This window comes from Vulpes lagopus, chromosome 11 (genome assembly GCF_018345385.1).
Source record: "Vulpes lagopus strain Blue_001 chromosome 11, ASM1834538v1, whole genome shotgun sequence".
Classification (NCBI taxonomy): domain Eukaryota; kingdom Metazoa; phylum Chordata; class Mammalia; order Carnivora; family Canidae; genus Vulpes; species Vulpes lagopus.
In genome coordinates this window covers 110,053,171-110,074,662 of record NC_054834.1, presented here as the reverse complement: position 1 = coordinate 110,074,662, position 21,492 = coordinate 110,053,171, and the positions used below count along the sequence as shown (strand labels likewise).

General features: G+C 46.0%; 1 protein-coding gene across 1 annotated transcript in view; it reads left to right on the top strand.

The window, feature by feature from the left end:
* COL5A2 (collagen type V alpha 2 chain) overlaps positions 1–15,990 on the top strand; it is a 138,493-nt gene extending 122,503 nt beyond the window's left edge. The window contains exons 46-54 of the mRNA XM_041773656.1: positions 1,594–1,701; positions 2,230–2,283; positions 5,453–5,560; positions 5,943–5,996; positions 7,194–7,301; positions 9,345–9,636; positions 10,378–10,565; positions 13,081–13,320; positions 13,990–15,990. Coding sequence (XP_041629590.1) covers positions 1,594–1,701; positions 2,230–2,283; positions 5,453–5,560; positions 5,943–5,996; positions 7,194–7,301; positions 9,345–9,636; positions 10,378–10,565; positions 13,081–13,320; positions 13,990–14,136 — 1,299 coding nt within the window. The 3' untranslated portion in view covers positions 14,137–15,990. The remainder of the gene's footprint in view (positions 1–1,593; positions 1,702–2,229; positions 2,284–5,452; positions 5,561–5,942; positions 5,997–7,193; positions 7,302–9,344; positions 9,637–10,377; positions 10,566–13,080; positions 13,321–13,989) is intronic.
* The last annotated feature ends 5,502 nt before the right edge of the window (positions 15,991–21,492 follow it).

Here is a 21,492-nt window from a genome sequence, read left to right as displayed (position 1 = left end):
TACATATCCCATGGTGTATATAAATATCATGACATATGCTGACCTGCAAACATCCCCAGCCTCCTCTGAAGGCCCAGTCCCTTTGGGTAGTCACACGGTCGTCTTAGACTGCGTATCAGTCCACGGAAGGCAAAAAAAATCAGTCCCCCGATTTAACATCTGTTATGACACACTGGCTCTGCTCACTTTGCAGCTCATCATGTGGCCAAAAGGCCTGTATATTCAGACAGACTTTGCCTGGAAGCTCGATTCCTTAAGCAGCCAGCAGTGCAGCCTTGAACAAATTTCCTGAACCTCCGTTTTCAAATAGTTTAAATACGATTAACACTTGCATTCAGTAACATGTTTAGAGTATCTAGTAGACACTTGAAGAGAAAGAGTTTTAAGGCATCTTGAGTAAGCCCTCGCCTCATCTGCCATAAAGCTAGGGAACGCAGATTCTCCTGGCATCTGGGTTTCCCCCTTGGTCCGCATACATCATACAAGGTAGTGGTCTTCAAAGATTTTGCTAATGTGGTCCCTGGTATAATTTTGAAAATCTGTGAACCCCTATGCACAGTTTAAGTTGCCATCACATTTTATTTTAATCCTAAGTTTAAATAGTTGGAAAAGAGGTAATCATTGGTAAAGTCTAAATGTGTATGTGCTTTTAATACATTTTTTTCAAACTCTTATATTTGCCAGTTTTGCTTACCCGATGTATCATATGTCCGTTCTCCAGCCGAATTGCCAGCGTTTATCCCAGTTGCCAAACTAACCAGTCAAATTAAGACTTAATTTCTGTCAGCAGAATAGGTCTGACTTCATTTTTCAAGTCAAATAATCATGACAATACATATTCACATAGCAATTATCTCACGTCTGACTTCCCGAGGAGATGAGATTTGGAGCCTTGTCATAGTTGGGTCACCTGGATAAAATAAGGAACAGCCTCTTTCTTTCCAAGTACCTCGTTGCTTTATTCTCAAGTGAACTGTGCGTTCTAGAAAAGTCCATAGTTTGTTGCCTAGAGGTGTCTCCTCCCCGGGGCATTGCATCATAGTAAGATTGTAGAGAGATTGGAATACTTTTTCTTTCATAAAATGAGAGAGGCGTGATTATTAAAGAGGAAATAGGGAAGGATACTTCAGTTAGTTGTCTGAGAGAACTATATACTATACTATAGTCAGTTGTCTGAGAGAACACATGTGGAATTGAAAGTCTAGAAAACGGGTTCCTTAAATTTCTCCCAGCTCTCACACTCTGGAAAGTCTTTATTTATCCCAAGTGAATGGATACTCCTCTTGAGGACTCTTTGGTGTAAAAAACGCGCTAAATTCTGGAGGTGACACTGCTATACACTACAGTCTTGACTGTGATGGTAGTTGGGTGAGAGTGAGGGGAGGGAGAACTGGAATTGGGGAAATATTCTTTTCAGTTTGATTTATTAAGAAGTAAACATAAGTAAAATATTTAAGAAAAATATACATTGAAATATGAAAATAAGGTTTTAAAAAAGGCATATGTTTTCTTACCGCAAATAGCATGAGGGTATAGAATGCTGCTGTTTGATGATAAATATGAAAAGAATAATCCCATGGTTATTCTCTTCAGGGTGATCGTGGAGACCCGGGACCTGCAGGTCTGCCGGGCTCTCAGGGTGCCCCTGGAACCCCGGGCCCTGTCGGTGCTCCAGGAGATGCAGGACAAAGAGGAGATCCGGTAAGGAGACCCAGTTTCATACCGACAGTTACACCTCAGGGAGCTACATGTGAGCCTGGACTTAATCGTACACGCACCCTGGATCAAGGACTCTAAACAAAGAATGATAAACAGTCAGTTATGACTTGAATTGTTGTTAATCTTAACGGAAAACATTTGACTTCCGCTAGATATTCAAAAATCCTGATGCTTTGAATTTCATCATCTAACGATGTTGGGGTGTATAGGAAATGTAATACGTGTGCATCATGTTAAATTTATGCTAGTAATGTCTTAGCATAATCCACTAAGGAAGATCGTCACTCAGTGAAATCAGTTAATAAAGTTGACTAAAGAAGTGTCATCGGAGTTGTAGTGAGCACATTCTTACACCTAAGGACATTTGGTTTGATTTTAATCCATTAGCTATAAGAATATACACAGGGATATACATAAACCATATATAAGTATCCAACTTACCTATTTTTGAATTCTGTATCTATATAGTAATATTTTTTACATACCGATTTTTGTGAAAATTTCTTCTAGGGTTCTCGGGGCCCTGTAGGACCACCTGGTCGAATCGGAAAACGTGGCTTACTTGTAAGTAAAGTAATTATTCTTTAAAAATAAAAATATTCTCATCTATACACACACATCTATTGTATGTATATGTATATGTATGTGTGTGTGTGTGTGTGTGTGTCTATATATATATCCCCAAAGGAGCACAATTTAAGATTCAAAAATGAAGATCAGCGAGTTCCTCAAACTGCGAACTAAAATATTACTTTAATACCCAGAAGTTTGTGTTCGTTTTATAATTTTAACTTATGTCCTCTAAATTTCACTGTGAATTCTTTCAATAGTCAATAAGGACTTGTGGAGTCACAGGTTTCTCTCAAAATAATAGGAATGGTGCCCTTATTTTTAGAGATTTTCCAAAAATCACATAGGAAAATGGGCTTGAAGTCTCTTTGTAAACTTGAAAAGTGCTAGTATTTTATATTTTCAGCTAGACTACCCTGCTCACGTTCTGATCTTTTTGCTTTTACAGTTGCTTCCAGGTTAATGATTATTATATAGCTGTTTTACTGCGAGTGAATCCTCTCTGACGGGCAGCCTGTTAGCCATGTTCCTTTCACACTTATTATAAAAATTAATATCTATACTGATGAAAAAATTATAGCCTTAAATTCATGATCTATTACTAAATCATAATTCTCAGCTTTGATTTGAGCCTAATCGGAGACAATTTCAGTTATGTGGTGTGTCAAGTGAATGATTTTCTAACTACTTACATAACAATGTGGTTTATTTTTCATAATTAAATGAATTTTAGTTAATAATTTAAATAGGTGCTTTCGGGATCCCTGGGTGGCGCAGCGGTTTGGCGCCTGCCTTTGGCCCAGGGCGCGATCCTGGAGACCCTGGGATCGAATTCCACGTCGGGCTCCTGGTGCATGGAGCCTGCTTCTCCCTCTGCCTGTGTGTGTCTCTGTCTCTCTTTCTCTCTCTCTGTGTGTGACTATCATAAAAAAAAAAAAAATAGGTGCTTTCAGGTTTAGTTTATTTTCAATTATGAAATTCTAGGATATCCCAAAATAAAAGAACCTCTCTAACATGAAAACATTCAGGCTGATTTTAGTATTTAAATTTGTATTATTAGGGGATCCCTGGGTGGCGCAGCGGTTTGGCGCCTGCCTTTGGCCCAGGGCGCGATCCTGGAGACCCGGGATCGAATCCCACATCAGGCTCCCGGTGCATGGAGCCTGCTTCTCCCTCCGCCTGTGTCTCTGCCTCTCTCTCTCTCTCTGTGACTATCATAAAAAAAAAAAAAAAAAAAAAAAAAAAATTAAAAAAAAAATAAATTTGTATTATTATATAAAATACATAAAAGTAACTGAGATCTACTCTTATTTTTATTATAAAAAGATTCCCATGCTGTTTGACAGGATGTCCAAATTAAAAAAAGAGAAAGAACTAAACAAAATAACAAACTAATAAAAAAAACTAACCCGAGAGCCAGTATATATTTGAGGATATTTTCCATTCTCCTAAGTCAGATTGATAGTTCGAATTATCTTTTAGGAAAACCAAAGACAACAGAAGCTGTCCTCATAGTAGGTGACCCTATGCCTCCTGTCCAATTACTGTGAACCCCTAGATCCCTGGTGCTTTTCTGAGTCCCCAAGACTTAAAAACAAACAACAAACAAACAAAAAGGCAGCCCAAGACTGATCAGATTGATCTGATAATTTCTACCTCTTGGCATAGCTACTATCCCACAAGAAGATGCTTAATTACTGCTTTTTCTTTAGTTTCTCAGCATCAGGATTGATGGATTTGGGTACAAATATTGCAGATATAAGGATAACAAGCATTTCTTTGTGTCTTCTTTAAAGGAGAGTGCTTTAATAATGATATTCCTCTTCCGTTTGCTTGAACAAGACTTTGCCAATTTTTCATTCCCTCCAAGTTTGAGATACAGTTGGCACATGACATTATTATAGCACAATGATTGATGTACGTATATGTTGTGAAATGATTATGACAATACCACAGAAAGTGTAATTAGCAGCCATCATCTCACATACACGCAAATTTTATTTTCCTGTGGTGAGAACTTTTACGGTCTACTCTCTTAGCATATGGCCACCTGTCTAATATATTCTCGGGGGTCATATCCAGTTAGCTTATCTACATGTGCAAACTTAATAATCATTCCTTTCTTAGAGGTAACGTAAGTAAATAAGGACTCATGTTTTAGTTTAAAAGAATCTGTGTGTAGGGCGGCAGCCCAGGTGGCTCAGCGGATTAGCGTTGCATTCAGCCCAGGGCGTGATCCTAGAGACCAGGGATCGAGTCCCACGTCGGGCTCCCTGCATGGAGCCTGCTTCTCCCTCTGCCTGTGTCTCTGCCTCTCTGTCTCTCTGTGTCTCTCATGAATAAATAAAATCTTAAAAAAAAAAAAGAATCTATGTGTAGTGGCAATATTTTTGCATAATATCATAAAATATGTGCAATACAGTCTTTGGAAAATGTTTCAGATAGGTTAGGTCAAACTTAAAAGTGCATCATTTTACTATGAATGCAGGGCAAACATTTAAAAAAGTGAATCTGTAGGAAAGCCTTATTGTCTATCTTATGTTTTTAGTGATTGCGCCTTCATTCCTTAAGAAAGAGACAAAAATTTCTCAGTCCAATTCAGATAAGTAGCTATGTTAGTTCATACAGTTGCCCCCTTTCCCTCTGTGGGATTTCCATTACCTGTGGTTAACAGCAGTCAGGAAGCAAACAATCCTCCTTCTGGCATGTCGTCAGAAGGTCAGTAGTAGCCAGACACTCCGTCACAATGCCTGCGTCATTCACCTCGCTTCATCTCATCACGTAGGCATTTTATCAAATCTCATATCCTCACCAGAAGAAAGGTGAGTACAGTACAGGAAGACAGAGAAAGAGAGAGAGAGAGAGAGAGAGAGCGGCCACATTCACATTATTATATTGTTATAATTGTTCTATTTTATTATTCATGATTGTTAATCTCTTAATTCGTGCCTAATTTATAAACCTCACTCTGAGATATGTATGTATAAGAAAAATGTAATGCTTATAGCACTCAGGCTTCCAGTGCGGATCGTGGGACGTGTCCCCCGTGGATAAGGAATCCTTGTACGGTGTTCACAATTGTAGTAAATACAACTGTAAAAATTAAAACTGTAGTAAATTATAGTCTCACCAAGCAATATCCACGCCATGACCCTCTTTCTAGGGACCCCAAGGACCTCGAGGTGACAAAGGTGATCATGGAGACCGAGGTGACCGAGGTCAGAAGGGCCACAGAGGCTTCACTGGTCTTCAGGGTCTTCCCGGACCTCCTGTAAGTATTACTTGGCTTCTGTGTACAAATATACAAGTATCTTGACGTGAACATTTATTTACCCATTAGGTGATTGCACTTTTTGTATCTTCTTTTCATTTCAAACCATATCCTGGTAAATATTTAATTACCCAGTTATCCAGGACAATATGCCATTTATCAGCTGTGATTCTGTAGGAAGCATTAAACAAAAGGATAGGTAGGTGTACCATCGCTCCTGCAGTTGAGGATCCGTCGGCTCACGTAGGTGTTGGAGAGATGGGAGACTTGAAGAAATCAGCGTTTGCTGCCAAAGTGAATGACAGCACGTTTTTAAAAGCTGAGAACGGCAAAATGTGGGTGTAAACATTTTGGCAACAGTTTTTACTTTTTTCCTCCCTAGGGTCCCAATGGTGAACAAGGCAGCGCTGGGATTCCTGGACCATTTGGCCCAAGAGTAAGTAACAAAACCTACTAAGTTGCAGATACGAATAATAAGGCCCTTGGTGACATAGGGCTAGGGCTTGAGAATCGTTTTTTTATGACATTGAACCAGAGTCAGCCCGGGTTCTCTGGAGCTCTGATTCAGCAATTCCCTTTAAGTAGAAATATTCCAAAATATGACATATTGCTTCACGAGCCCACATTAGAATCTTTTACCTACTAGGTATATGCTGATCTGTTACTTCATTTTCTTAGTCTGTGTTCATGGAAATTTTATTGAACTCCTTGAGAAGATATAATAAGACTTACCATGAGGTTCAAACAGATTTTGAAGCTGGATATGTTTTTTTTCCCCGCCTTTAAGTAATTGAGATACTTTCTCAGAAGTGGTTTGCATAAGGCTAATTCTGAAGAAAATAATAAAATGAAACCAGGATTTGCAGCTTTTAAAGATTCTACATTGGTGCTAATGCTGCCTCCAAAACGTCATTAATGTCTTAGGACAATTGACAGACATAATTACTTAGGAAAATCATTAGAAAGAATTTCCACTATGTCTAAATACAGTGTAAACAAATCCTACATAACATTGAGAAGAGTGGTATTAATATAAGTAGGATGTGGGATCCCTGGGTGGCGCAGCGGTTTGGCGCCTGCCTTTGGCCCAGGGCGCGATCCTGGAGACCCGGGATCGAATCCCACGTCAGGCTCCCGGTGCATGGAGCCTGCTTCTCCCTCTGCCTGTGTCTCTGCCTCTCTCTCTCTCTGTGACTATCATAAATAAATAAAAATTAAAAAATATATATATAAGTAGGATGTGATGAGATCCTGGAGAAAAAGCACACAAATTTAACTTCTATTAATCATTCATACCTTCTGTCATTTTCTTAGTCTTAACTAATTAGATTACTAATTAACTTTATAATACATGAGATTCCATGAAACAGCCTTCTTCCCATAAAAGCAGATGACCAGTCCATTAAAGTTTTTGCCTGATGCTGTCTTTTATGACACATGGATGATGGAAAATTCATGTGTGATCAAACAGTGAACATGAAGGATCCAGGACCCCACTGATTAGTCATCAGGACAGTGAACGTGAAACCACTGTGATAGCTCTGTAAGGAATATAGTTCTTTGGTTAGACAGTCCTTGCAAAATGTTTTTTCATAGAATCTAATCTAATCTAATCTAATCTTGTTTCTGGCAGGGTCCTCCAGGTCCAGTTGGTCCCTCAGGTAAAGAAGGAAACCCTGGACCACTTGGGCCTATCGGGCCTCCTGGTGTGCGGGGCAGTGTCGGAGAAGCAGGACCCGAGGTAATTCCAGGGGGTTGCACGCACAGAGCACTGTTGGTTCCCATAGCCTGGATTCTACCCAAGGAACCTCCATGAAGCATGGTGGACAAGAGAGTTAAAGAACTCTGGAGGGACGCCCGGGTGGCTCCGGGGTTGGGCGTCTGCCTTCGGCTCAGGGTGTGACCCTGGGGTCCTGGGATCGAGTCCCCCCATCGGGCTCCCTGCATGGAGCCTGCTTCTCCCTCTGCCTATGTCTCTGCCTTTCTCTCTGTGTGTCTCATGAATAAATAAATAGAATCTCAAAAAAAAAAAAAAACACCTCTGAAAACAAACATAGGTGTCCAACAAGAGCTTGTCTATAGAAGTAACTATTTCAGGTATTTTAAGACAGATGATTCAGAGTATATAAAATCAGAGTCCAACCTACCAAAGCCTTGACTTCATGTGACACCAGTGAGAGAAAATAGCAGGTTATGATTGTATTTATAATTGAAGTTATGAAAATGTTGCTTTGCTTTAAATGCCAGCAAACTAAATGTGAGCTTTGATGAGTATAGTCATTCATGAAAATGCTGGAAAGTGAAAAGTATTAAAATTAAAGTTTTTCTCTATTAAAAATGGCATTCAGAAAGGATTTAAATTAAAACTGCTTAAAAATTCTAATAGTATTGACTTGGGAGACATGAGGAATTTGGGAAACACCCTCCTATTTCTGCCATGTGCATGTGTACATGTGCACGTGTTGTTTAGGAGTTAATGTGTCTCATTTACCTTTCCCTCCTTACTCTATCTCTTCCCTTTACTGATATTATCATTAAACTAAATACTTATTATTTAATATATGGATGGAATAGCCTTGTTTTTCCTATGGTCAAGAGCAATATCTCCTGTCTAGCTCTCTGAATGGAAAACAGCTACAGAATTGGAATACCTCTGACTTATGTGGCTCTCGATTGACTCTATTCTATGCTTCAGTGGCCCTTAATGGAAAAAAATACATCTTTTCCCCCAAACAGCATAAAGGAATGCATAGAGCCATGATATGACCTGAAAAGAAAAACAAACAAGCAGATTTAACAGGGTACTGAGGGAGAAGCCAGGTTGGCACTGAATTTTGAAGCAACTTGCTCAGAGCCCATAACAGGCGGCAGGGCTGGCGTGGAGCTCCAGCCTCTGATGGCTGGGACCACGCTCTGCACATCAGATGTGGAGCACGCACCTCTGCAGGTTGTCCCTGATGCCCTCAAGTCCTGGGCTCTTCCTTGGGAAACTGCAGAAGGGATCGATAGTGAGGATCCACTTCCAGGCCTCTGCCACTTTTCGTGCTTATCTCCCTATGAGTCCAGTAGTTCTTTATGGCAAAAAAGTAAGGGAGCTGTTTATTTTTGTTAATAAGGAAACCAAAGAGAACTTTTTACAATTTTGTTTAGTACAGAGAATCTGCTCGCTTCGGCAGCACGTATACTAACATAGTACAGAGAATCTTAACCTACAAATTAATGCACATAAAAAGATGTCCTGCACTTTCCTCCATATTTGGAAGTAGGGGAAATTGTTTTGGGGGTGTTTCTTGTGGGTATTTCCCTGATATAGACGTGAGGCCTTAGAGAACCAGCACCCACAGCTCTTCTACATCTCCTCCTCCAGCTTCTGCCCATAAATCCTTTGGAAATATTTCAGTTTGCCTTGCCCCACATAGTTTAGAAATGAATCGACATGTCCACACATTCTTAACATGAAACGTATTGCATCTTCAAGGTAAACATTGGAACAAATATTTTGTGCTTTGATTTTTATTGGTCTCAGAGGCTGACTTGCAGGTGTGTTGGCTGATAACAGTCACACATCATGTCTCATCCTGGGAGAGTTACAGGAGCAGGCTGCAGCGCAGCCCTCCAGGTTTAAAAAGTCTGAGGTCACAGATGTGTCAGTACCACCAAACTGGGACAGCGCTTTGTAACCCCCCACATAGGTACCAAGTCCCATTGATGCTTTGTGTCCAGATGAAAAACAAAACCCAAAAAAATCTGTTAACTGTATTTCTGATTTTTTTTTTTAAATTAGGGTCCTCCTGGTGAGCCCGGTCCCCCTGGCCCCCCGGGGCCCCCTGGCCATCTTACAGCTGCTCTTGGAGACATCATGGGCCACTACGATGAGAGCATGCCAGACCCACTGCCAGAGTTCACTGAGGACCAGGCTGCTCCCGATGACAGAAACAAGACCGACCCAGGGGTCCATGCAACCCTGAAGTCACTCAGTAGTCAGATTGAAACCATGCGCAGTCCTGACGGCTCTAAGAAGCACCCGGCCCGGACTTGTGATGACCTAAAACTTTGCCATTCTGCCAAGCAGAGCGGTGAGTAGGCGCCTGCCCATTCGGGCGGAGCCCGTTGTTCCTGATTGATTGTGTTCTTGGCCACATCCCGAAACGTGGTACTGAGTGAGTGACAGACTCAAGACGTGACAGGACCAGCATGGCACAGGCTTTATGTGTTGGTGGTGGGGACGGTCAGCGATGTGACCGGTTATGGGATGAGAGGATCCGTGTTATAACAGAGGACCAAAACAAAAACGAAAACAAATAAGAGGACCTACTCCATTAGTGATCCAGTTTCATGTCATTTCGGAGATAACTGTTGGCATTCTAATTGTTGCTCAACTCATTTACAGTATTGACGATACATTATTTTATTAGATTCTAATTCTATTTTGCTTTAAAAAGTTGGCTTTCTAAATTTAATGAGAACACATCCATTTTGGCAAAGCCACTTCATTATGGTGACTTGTCTGTCTTTGGTATAGCTCTCTGTGTAAGACTGCGATGGTAGTATTTCATCCCTGGGCATGTTTTGAGCTTTAAGCACCCTCCGTTGTGGCATAGTACGTCAGAGCAGTGCCTGGCACACAGGAAGCACTCAGACGGGTGACATTTACTTTTTCCTCACCTGTAGAGTATTTCCTAAACTGAGATACTCTGTCTTAAAAGAGTCCTTCAGCAATGAGTTCATACTTTTCAAACCATCTGTTAACTCTTTGAGAGACTCATAATCCTTTGAAATTCTCTTTATTTAGCATGTATTTTTATTTTGGAAAATAGGTGAGTACTGGATTGATCCTAACCAGGGATCTGTTGAAGACGCGATCAAAGTTTACTGCAACATGGACACAGGAGAAACATGTATTTCAGCAAACCCATCCAGCATACCACGTAAAACCTGGTGGGCCAGCAAATCTTCCGACCATAAGCCTATTTGGTATGGTCTCGACATGAATAGAGGATCTCAGGTAATTCACAGTCCTTGCTAAAAACTGTATTCTTTCTTTTCATTATTTATTGTACTTTATTACTTATTTAAGACCATGCTATCATTTTTGACCAGATTGATTATTGCATAAATAAATCTTACTACGAATTATATTAACAAATTTTGAATGATAATTTCCCCCTGGATGCAATGTGGAAAAGTAATCATTTTTTTAGTCTTAGTCCCTTTAATGCATGTTATCCTGGCTGTGGAGTATACTCAAAGGGATCTTGCCACAGTTGAAAAAAATTGGATTATATGGGGCGGGGGGGGGGAACCTCAGTGACTGGCGCCTGGATCTCTTGCTGACTTTGTGACCTCAGGAAGTTGCTTAAATTTTACGAGGCTCAGTTTTGCCATTTTAAAGTAAAAGTGATGGGGCACCTGGATGGCTCAGTTGGTAGAGCATCCGATTCTTGGTTCTGGCTCAGGTCATGACCTCAGGGCCCTGGGACGGAGCCCTGTGTGGGGCTCTGTGCTCAGCAGGGAGTCTGCTTGAGGATCTCTCTCCCTCTCTCTGCCCCTTCCCTGCTCATGCATGCGAGTGCATTTGCTCTCTCTCAAATAAATAAATAAACCTTTTAATAAGTTTAAAAAATAAAGTGAAAGTGATCATATTTATCTCACAGTCTCTGGATGAATAAAGAGCTTAATATAGTATCTAGTTCCTGATAAGCTACAGATAGGTGTTAGATAAGTACCATAGTAGTATTTTTAATGATTCACTATGTAAACTTTGTAGTATTATTTAAACTTAAAGCATTTTTACAATTACAGTTGCTCCTTGAACAACACAGGGGTTAGTGATAAAAATCAGTCAAAAGTCTGTGCAGTGAGAAATCTGGGTACAATGTTTGACTCCCCCAAAACTCAACTACTAACAGCCTGCTGTCGACAGAAAGCCTTAATCCATATCGTAAAGTTGGTTAACACATATTTTGAATGGTGTATGTATTACATACCATATTCTTACAATAAAGTAAACTAGAGAAAAGTAAATGCACTAAAAAAATGACAAGGAGGAGAAAATACATTTAGAGCATATAGCATATATATATATATAGCATATATAGCATACAGTACACTGAATATACTGAAAAATTCTATGGCTAAGTGGACTTACGCAGTTCAAACCCTTGTTCTTCGAGGGTCAACTGCATAGGGAGACCTTAAACATTTTGAAGTCCAGTCTCCTTTAGGTTTCTTTCATGGTCCTGCCTTTAGATTCTCACCCAGCCTTGCCATTTCCTGTTGTCATATGAATATTTCATTCTGGGTCTCCTTATGGCACCCTAACTGCAATTTTCCTCTCACTTCTGCTTCTGATCTTTCCTCCGAACTCATGTTCATAGCAAACATGTGAGATATTATGAGTATATATAGGATACACTAAAATCTACCATTACTTTAATGAGTAGGAGAATTTTAAATTTAGATATACCCAAGAGAAATGTAATTTAGTTAATACAATATGTAAAAGGCTCAAATAGGAGCACTGAAAGTAAAACTCAAAGAGAAGATGAGCAGAAAGGAGTCTGTAGGAAAACATTTTTGATTATCTGTTTTTGTTAGCTAACAGAAAGTTTGTATTTCATACTTCCTGTAAGTATGGAACAGTGGATTTTAAAAGCTGTTAAGTCAGGGGGATCCCCGGGTGGCTCAGCAGTTTAGTGTCTGCCTTCGGCCCAGGGCGTGATCCTGGAGTCCCAGGATCAAGTCCCACGTCGGGCTCCCCGCATGGAGCCTGCTTCTCCCTCTGCCTGTGTCTCTGCCTCTCTCTCTCTCTCTGTGTCTCATGAATAAATAAATAAACTAAATAAATAAATAAATAAATAAATAAATAAATAAATAAATAAAATTAAAGATTTTAGGCCAGAGTTGAGTCCCAGTTCTTATTATAATCAGCAATAAAAACAGTGAGTTACTTTTGATACACAATTGAGCCAGTGTTCAAGTATAACTTCTAAAAAGCAATATCTAAGATTGTTTAAACAAATAGAAAAGCAGATTTCAAAAATACTTACACTTTCTCTGATGAGTTATAAATATCATTGGTTTCATTACCATTTGGTTGGAGTAGTAAGGTTTTTGTGAGTATTCATAGAAGTTTCAAAATATTTATTTTTTATTTTTTATTTTTTTTATAAATTTTTTTATTTATGATAGTCACACACAGAGAGAGAGAGAGAGGCAGAGACAGGCAGAGGGAGAAGCAGGCTCCATGCACCAGGAGCCCGACGTGGGATTCGACCCCGGGTCTCCAGGATCGCGCCCTGGGCCAAAGGCATGCGCTAAACCTGCTGCGCCACCCAGGGATCCCTCAAAATATTTTATATATAGGCAGAGTATGTTGTTAAATGAAAGAATAAAAGTAATATTCCTTAAAACTGATGTCTGAAATCACACACACACACGCACACGCACACACACACGGGGACTGTGAGACCCTTCAGCCCTTCAGCGTTTCAGATAACAGAGACTCTTTGTTTCCCTAGTTTGTTTACGGAGACCATCAGTCACCTAATGCAGCCATTACTCAAATGACCTTCTTGCGCCTTTTATCAAAAGAAGCCTCCCAGAACATTACTTACATCTGCAAAAACAGTGTGGGATACATGGACGATCAAGCCAAGAACCTCAAGAAAGCTGTGGTTCTCAAAGGGTCAAATGACTTGGAAATCAAGGCAGAAGGAAATGTCAGATTCCGATATATTGTTCTTCATGACACTTGCTCTGTAAGTACTTTTGGCCTCTACTGATCTGATTGAAGAAGACATTTATTTTCAATAAAAATACCGTCACGGCAGAAGTGGGGCAGTTTTACCCAGTATGTGATTATGCACGATAGCTTTGTTCACGCTTGTCCTGGAGGGTCAACTTGGATGTGTCTTAGTACGCGAAGCATGGTAGAGATTTTAACACAAAATAATTAGCAAAGGACTGGGTCCTTGAGAGTCAACCCGGCTCTTGTGCAAACTCCCTGTGGTTCTTCCACAAGTCACTTTATTGAACCTCAGCTTAAAATTCCTTGGTTCTAAAACATATAATCGATCTGAGATACCCTTTACATTTTTCAGATTTGTAGGTTTCCTCACTTGCAGATATAGATGCAAAAAGGGAAAACACTTAATGATGAATGATAGTTTCATTTGTGCAAAGCAAAAAAGTGCTCATGATTCGTGTTAGTGACCATCGGGGAAGCTGTAAAAGAACAAAAGGCATTTCTTTGAGCCCGTGCCTGCCAGCCATGCCAGTGCCACCTCGATGGTAGCAGTGCTCGTAATTTTAAGTATTGCCCTAAAAGTCATTGCTTTCACATTGTAAAATTTGGCTTTGTAGTCTGTGTCTACCATCTTTGGAATAGTTTGTCTAGCCTGTTAACCCATGGCACCATTTAATTCCAGAAACGAAATGGAAATGTGGGCAAGACCGTCTTCGAGTACAGAACGCAGAACGTGGCGCGCTTACCCATCGTAGATCTTGCCGCTGTGGATGTTGGCAGCACAGACCAAGAATTTGGCATTGAAATCGGGCCAGTTTGTTTTGTGTAGAGCAGGCCAAGATACATTGACCAAGAGCACCACCCCCGCCACCAGTGACCACCACCATTCACAAGAATTCTGACTATTTGAAGCTGATCCTGAGACTCTTGAAGTAAAGGCTAATTCCGCATCAGCACTGTATATATGGTCCTAAGTGCCTGGCCTCCTTATCCTTCAGAATATTTATTTTACTTACAGTCCTCGAGTCTTAATTGATTTAAACTATTTTTCAATACACCAGTTTAGGTTTAAGACGACCGATAATAATGACCACCTTTTTAAAAAGTAAACTGATTGAATAAATGAATCTCCGTTTTCTTCAATTTATTTCAATGTAATGACAAAGTTGCTTAGTATTTATGAGAAAATTCTTCTTCCTGGCAGGTAGCTTAAAGAGTGGGGTACGTAAAACCACGGTACGTGTTTATTTCACTTGGCTGTAGTTTGAGAACTAGAAAGTAGTGCCTTTTGTGACTTCTCATTTCCAGATATCGATTAAAAGTGAAATCCAAATATTTATCCTTGTGACTGAAACCTACACGCATGTCTTGATATTGTTTAACTACCATAAAGACTCTTTAAAGAGAACTTTGAAAAAAATGTCAGTTTCTCATGGTCTTAAATGGAATTTTTAAGTAGCATATATTCAATGGAATTTATGGAGAACAAAGTGACCTTAAATTTTTGTGAAGGGTGGCAACCTCAGACTTTTTTCTCATTCAAATCTAAAAGTACCTTTCCCTTTTGACTCAGTCTATCAACATATATAGAAGTTACATGATTAAACATTGAATACATTTGCACTTTTCTTGTTTAAGAAGACCTTGAATGCAAAATAATTTACACATACAGCTTCATAAACATATGTCCAGGACCCAAAGTCGAGAGTCTTCCACATGTACAATCTCCTCATCCTGAAGCCTATAACGAAGAAAAAGATTTAGAAACTCAAGTTGTGGAGCTGACTCTAAGCAAATGTGATGATTGGAATTAGAACATTTGATCTTTGAACTCTCATAGGAAAAAGTGACCCAACATTTCTTAGCATGAGCTACCTCATCTCTAGAAGCTGGGATGGACTTAATACTCTTGTTTATATTTTAGATACTAAAAGGTGCTATGCTTCTGTTTTTTATTCCAAGACTGGAGATAGGCAGGGCTAAAATGTATTATTATTTTTCCTCTAATGATGGTGCTAAAATTCCTTCTATAAAACTCTTCAAAAATAAAGATGGTTTCGTCAATACCACTTGTGGAAAAAATAATTGTTAGACTGCCCACTTCTGAAAGAAGGAGTGTTGTTCCAGTGCCTTTTCATGGTTCACCTGTCCTACCGTATCTGGAATGTTACGTGATACTTGCATGTTTCCTAGACCAGAACGTGTAGGTCCCCTTGTGTCTCAAGGTTGGTTTTTTTTTTCCCCCCCTCGATTGCATTTGTTGGCTCCATTTTTATTTTTTTCTTTAAAGATAAACAGCTGGGACCATCCCAAAGGACAAGCCATGCACGCAACTTTAGTCATGTATCTCTCTGCAAAGCATCAAATTAAATGCACGCTTTTGTCATGTCAATGGTTTTCGTTTTGTGAGATTCCTTTGAACGTATTAGATCCGTTTTACTTATGATGGTGAAAAGTAGAGTGTTGTGTTCTTTTTTTGCCATTTGTTTAAAGGACAAAATGACGAATACCTTCCATTGTGTATATAATGGCTTAGAAATGAAAATCAATTTTCAACATCACCCACGAAGGCAACACGACACTAATTATCATTGTCTTATGCCCTTGAAAATCTCAGGGTAGTATTACTGATAAAAAGAGAAAAGCAACTGATTTTTCATTGTTGAATAAACTGATAATAAAATGTATGTTTCACAGTACATCACATATGAATTTAGCCTAAATGATTTGGGTTTTATTTTCAATATTTATTTCACAACATTGTTTTCCCCCAGATTGGTTTTTTTTATTTGAGCTGTACGTCTTAATTTGAATATTTATGTACCTGAAGGCATCTGTGAGTTTTGTTTGTATTAAAACGTCCTTCAAGTCCAACCTGTGCAGGTTGTACAGTTCAGATAGATAAACCAGAAATAATAGGTGGTGATTCTCTTAAGTCAAAAACACTAACAATCTCTGGCTCTAGAAATACCAGCGCTTAGTTGGAGCTCAGGAATGAAAGGTTGACCCGGACCATCCCAGCCCTCAAATTATCTGAGTTCTAGATCCCGAGGTCCCACTATGCCCGTGGACTTCTTTAACCGTCCAGCTGATCCCTCAAACTCTACATGGCCAAAAGTGAAATAATCTACATCTGGGGAGGATTCTAGCATTCATTTATTACTAATTTATTAAAAATACAAATGAAGGGGCGCCTGGGTGGCTCAGTTGGTTAAGCCTCTGCCTTGGGCGTGGGTCATGACCTCAGGGTCCTGGAGTTGACCCCATGTCGGGGCCCCTGCTCAGCAGAGCCTGCTTCTCCCTCTCCTGTCCCTCTGCCTTGCTTGTGTTCTGTCTCTTTAAATAAAATCTTAAAAAAATAATACAAATGAAAATTCCTGGCATTAACAGAAATGAAGAAAAATAGCAAAAATATAACAATGCTGAAAGACAAAACATAACATTTGGCAAATTATGGCCAAATTGAACGTAACTTATTCCAAATTGAAAAGAGCTTCAGAGCAATTGTACACAACATCCCTTCTCAATAGTGTTGTGTTGTGTGGCTGAAGTCAAGTACAGAAAATTCTGGGGGAGAAAAAAGCCGTTGGAACTACAGAGAGTCCCTATCATGCTATGAATAAAGAGATGTCAGGATCACTTTCTTCTCCGAAGTGATGAAGATTTCAGAAGAGCCTAAGAGGAATAATTATTTAAAAGCTAATTTGGGGGCTGAGTTCCAAACCCCGTAAGCCGAGGCCGTGATACCCTTCGCCCACCAAAAGCCTCTGGAGCGCAAGGCTTGTCAATAGGCTTTTTTCCCCCCCAAAATGGGAGGTTCACGCAGGAGCAGTGTTCCTTCCCCCTCTGTCGATGCACCGTTTCATCCACACGTAAGTGTGGGTGCGCCCCGGGGCTCAGCCGTCCTCCCCCCTCCCGCTCGCCTGCCCACGTTTGGGTCACTGTGTCGGGAGCTCCAGAGCCGGCCGCCCGAGGTCTCGGATTCGGGGATGCGCGTCACTAACTCGCCGTCTTCATCGGGCCCCCAGGTGCTTGCGGCCCAGGCGCTGATCTTACCTGCGAGCTGCCTTATGTTCCGTGGCCCCCGCCTGGCGCCGCAGTGTCACCCCCGTCCGTTGAGTGAGGCCGGACCTGGGGGGTCGTTCCTGACCCCTCTCCCTCCCCCTGCCGGATCCTGGCATTGCCAAGGATCTTCAATCTTGCCTTGTGAAAATAAGGGAACCCTAATGTGAAACAGCTGGGGAGCCCTGGGGGGCTGCTGTGGCGGAACCGCACTGCTCCCAGCGCAGCGCCCGCAGCAGGGGGGTCCCCGCCGCCCTTCGCCCTGTGCCAGCCGCAGCCCAGCGCCTTCCTCTGCTCTTCCCCGCCCCCCACCTGCCTTCCCCACCCAGCGCAGGGCCCAGCCGGTCATCACCTTTGGCCTGTGCGCCCCTCGCCCCTTACCTGTTCTCACCTGTTCTCACCTGTCCGCGGCGCAGCCATGGCTCATCCTTCACCCGTGGGGCAGGTAAGCTCCCTGCCAGGGCTCCTGGCTCCGGGCGCCTCCTCCCCGGGAGCACAGCCCAGGGCTCCACGTGGTCCACCCCGATGTGATGGGGGCGCCCGTCCCGCGCCGAGGCTGTCGGGGGGCAGGGGCGCTGCGGGAGGCTCCCCCGGGCCGCGGGCTCGGTTCATCCAAAACAGATTCGCTCAGTAACGGATGAACAGGTGCGAACCACAGAGCTGGAGGAGCCCCGGGGGGGGGGGGGGTGCACACCTGCCCCACGGCCTGGCGAAGCCGAACACGGCTGCCACGCGTTCAGGGCGCCCTTTCCATTAGTGTCACCGGCCACGAGGCCGGCGTCTGGACCCCGAAGGCGGGACACTTGTCCGGCTGCTGCTCGAGGACGTATTGACCATTCGGGAGACAAACGGAGCAACACAGCCACTGGCTTCGGTAACACCTGGAGATAAAGGGGTGCAGGAAGCTTCAGGGTGGGACCACAGGGGGGAGCTGGGGAGGCCCGGCCGGGGAGGAGGGAGGACTGGGCTTGGGGACGAGGGGAGGCCGGGACCCCAGGAGCTGGGGAGACCCAGGGTCAGGGAGGAGGAGAGGCCCAGGCCTGAAAAGGAGGGGAGGCCCGGTCCCAGGGAGCTGGGGAGGCCCGGGGTCGGGGAAGAGGGGGGCCAGGGGTTGGGGACCAGGGAAGGCCCGGGCTCCAGGAGAGGGGAGGCCCGGCCCGGGGAGGAGGGGAGGCTCAGACATGGAGAGCTGGGGATGCCCGGGGTCAGGGAGTGTGGGAGGCCTGGTCCTGGGTGGAGGGGAGGCCCAGGCCCGAAGAAGAAGAGAGGCCCGGCCCGGGGGGGATTGGGAGGCCCGGTCTCGGGCTGGAGGGGAGGCCTAGGCTTGGGGAGGTGGTGAGGCCAGGACTGGAGGAGAGCAAGCCCACGCCTGGGGAGTTGAGGAGGCCCGGGGTCGGGAGGAGGGGAGGCCTGAGCTCTGGGAGGTGGTGAGGCCCAGGACCAGAGAGGAGGGGAAGCCTGGGTCTGAGGAAGAGGGGAGGCCCGGGACCCGGGAAAAAGAGAGGCCCTGGCCCCTGAAGGAGGGGAGGCCCAGGTCCTTGGAGCTGGGGAGGCCCCAGCTCGGGGAGTAGGAGAGGCCCAGGCCCAGGGAGGATGGAGGCCCGGGCCACGGGAGCTGGGGAGGCCCTGGGGTTGGGGAGGAGAAGAGGCCCAGGCTCAGGGAGGAGGGGAGGCCCAGGCCCGGGCTCGGAGAGGAGAGGAGGTCTGGTCCTGGGGAGATGGGGAGGCCTGGGCTTGGGGAAGAGGGGAGGCTGGGTTCGTGGAGTTGGGGAAGCCTGGGCCCAGGGAGCTGGGGTGGCCTGGTGTCAGGGAGCTGGGCAGGCCCAGGGTGGGGGCGGAGGGAAGCCCTGGCCCAGGGAGGAGGGGAGGCCAGGTCCCAGGGAGCTGTGGAGGCCCGGGTCGGGGCATCGGTGGGGGGGCAGCCTCAGGGAGCTGGAGTGGCCAGGGCCCAGGAAGGATGGGAGGCTTGGTCTTGGGAGGATGGGAGGCCCGGGACCCGGGAGGAGGAGAGGCCCGAGTCCTTGGAGCTGGGGAGGCCTGGGGTCGGGGCAGAGAGGTGCCCGGCCCGGGGAGGAGGGGACGCCCAGGACCCAGGAGGAGGGGAGGCCCGGGCTCGGGGAGGAGGGAGGCCTGGAGTCAGGGAGGAGGGGAGACCCGGCTTGGGGAAGAAGGGAGGCCCTGGCCTGTGAAGGAGGGGAGGCCCAGGTCCTTGGAGCTGGGGAGGCCCTGGCTCCAGGAATAGGGGAGGCCAGCCCGGGGAGGGGGAGATGCTGGGAGCTGTGGGAGCTGTGGAGGCCTGGGGTTGGGGTGGAAGGGGGGGGGTCCCCTGGCATCAGGGAGCTGGGGTGGCCTGGGCTCGGGGAGGATGAGAGCCCTGGGGCTGGGAAGGAAATGATAGGGGAGGCCAGGTCCCAGGGAGCTGAGGAGGCCTGGCTCATGGAGGAGGGGAGCCCCGGCCTGGGGAATTGGGGAGGCCTGTTCTATGGGAGAACGGGAGGCCCGGGACCTGGGAGGAAAGGCCGGCGGGAGCTGGGGAGGGGGGGAGGCCTGGGCTCGGGGAGGTAGTGAGGCCCAGGACTGGAGAGGAGGGGAAGCCTGATCTATGGGAGGACAGGAGGCCTGGGACCTGGGAGGAGAGGCCGGCTGGGAGTTGGGGAGGAGGGGAGGCCTGGGCTCGGGGAGGTAGTGAGGCCCAGGACTGGAGAGGAGGGGAAGCCCGGGTCTGGGGAGCTGGGGAAGCCTGGTCTATGGGAGGACAGGAGGCTCGGGACCTGGGAGGAGAGGCCCGGGCCCTGGGAGCTGGGGAGGCTGGGCTCGGGGAGGAGGGGAGGCCCGGGCTCTGGGAGCGGGGGAGGCCAGCCCGGTGGAGCTGGGTAGGCCTGTTCCTGGCAAGCTGGGGAGGAGTGGTCTCAGGGAGGAGGGGAGGTCTGCTCCCAGGGAGGTGGGGAGGCCTGGGGTCCCGGAGGAGGGGAAGCCCATTCCTGGGGAGCTGGGCTGGCTCGGGTTCGGGGATGAGGGGAGGCCAGGTCCAGGGAGGAGGGGAGGCCTGGCCTTGGGGAGGACTGGAGGCCCAGGCCTGGGAAGAGGGGAGGCCCGTGTTCGCAGAGGAGGGCAGGCCCAGGCCCGGGGAGCTGGTGTGGCCTGGGTTCGGGGTGCGGGGTGGTCCGTGGTCGTGGAGGAATGGAGGCCAGGGATCAGGGAGCAGGGGAGGCCAGGGGTCAGTGAGTGTGGGAGGCCTGGTCTGGCGTGGAGGGGAGGCCCAAGCCCGGGGAAGAAGAGAGGCCCAGGCCCGGGGGGATTGGGAGGCCCAGTCTCAGGCTGGAGGGGAGGTCCAGGCCGGGGGAGCTGGGGAGGCCCGGGGTCAGGGAGGAGGGGCCTTGACTGGCCGGGGGAGCAGCACACATGCAGGCGTGGGGTCCCTAAGGACGCAGCTTGTTTGGGGGACTGCAGGGAGGCCTGCGAGAGGCCTGCCCGGGGCCAGGAGGCTGCTGGAGGCACAAGGAGGTGTCAGGGCCTTGAGGTCAGGGATGTGGAGACACATTCCAGGCCAGCTGCTCGGAGGAGGCGATCCAGGGTTTCTGGCGGGAGCGTGACCGTAGCCTTGGACACCCCGGTCATGTGAGGGGCCGGTTCGTGCTGTAGCAGAGGAACGGGGAACCCCTGCAGGCCTGTGCGGGCGGGGGGGGGGGGCACCCTCCTGCGGGCGGCCCATGCCTTGATCTGGGTCCCCCCGGGAGAGAAGGGTCACCGCACAGGGGCGCGGGGTTCAGGCCTGTGAGACGTGCCCTGCGGTTCCTGCCCGCCGTCACCTGGCAGGGACAGTGGGGACAATTCTTAGGGGGACTTTCTGAAGTGAGATGAAAACAGCTTAGTCAGGACACGCTGGAGGAAAGGTCGCGCAGGGGTCACAGGTCGCAGCCCCTGAGGCCTGAGGAGGACAGACGGCGTGGACTCCAGCAGCAGAACCCACAGACGTGCTGGGAGGGAAGGCGGCCAGCGGCAGGATCCCCAGCAGCTGGGGGGGGACGGCACCCCTGGAAGGTGCTGGGGGTGCCCAGCTGGGCGGGGGAGGGGGGTCGGACTCACAGACCCGGGGCCACCCCGATGGCTGTCAGTGCAGGAA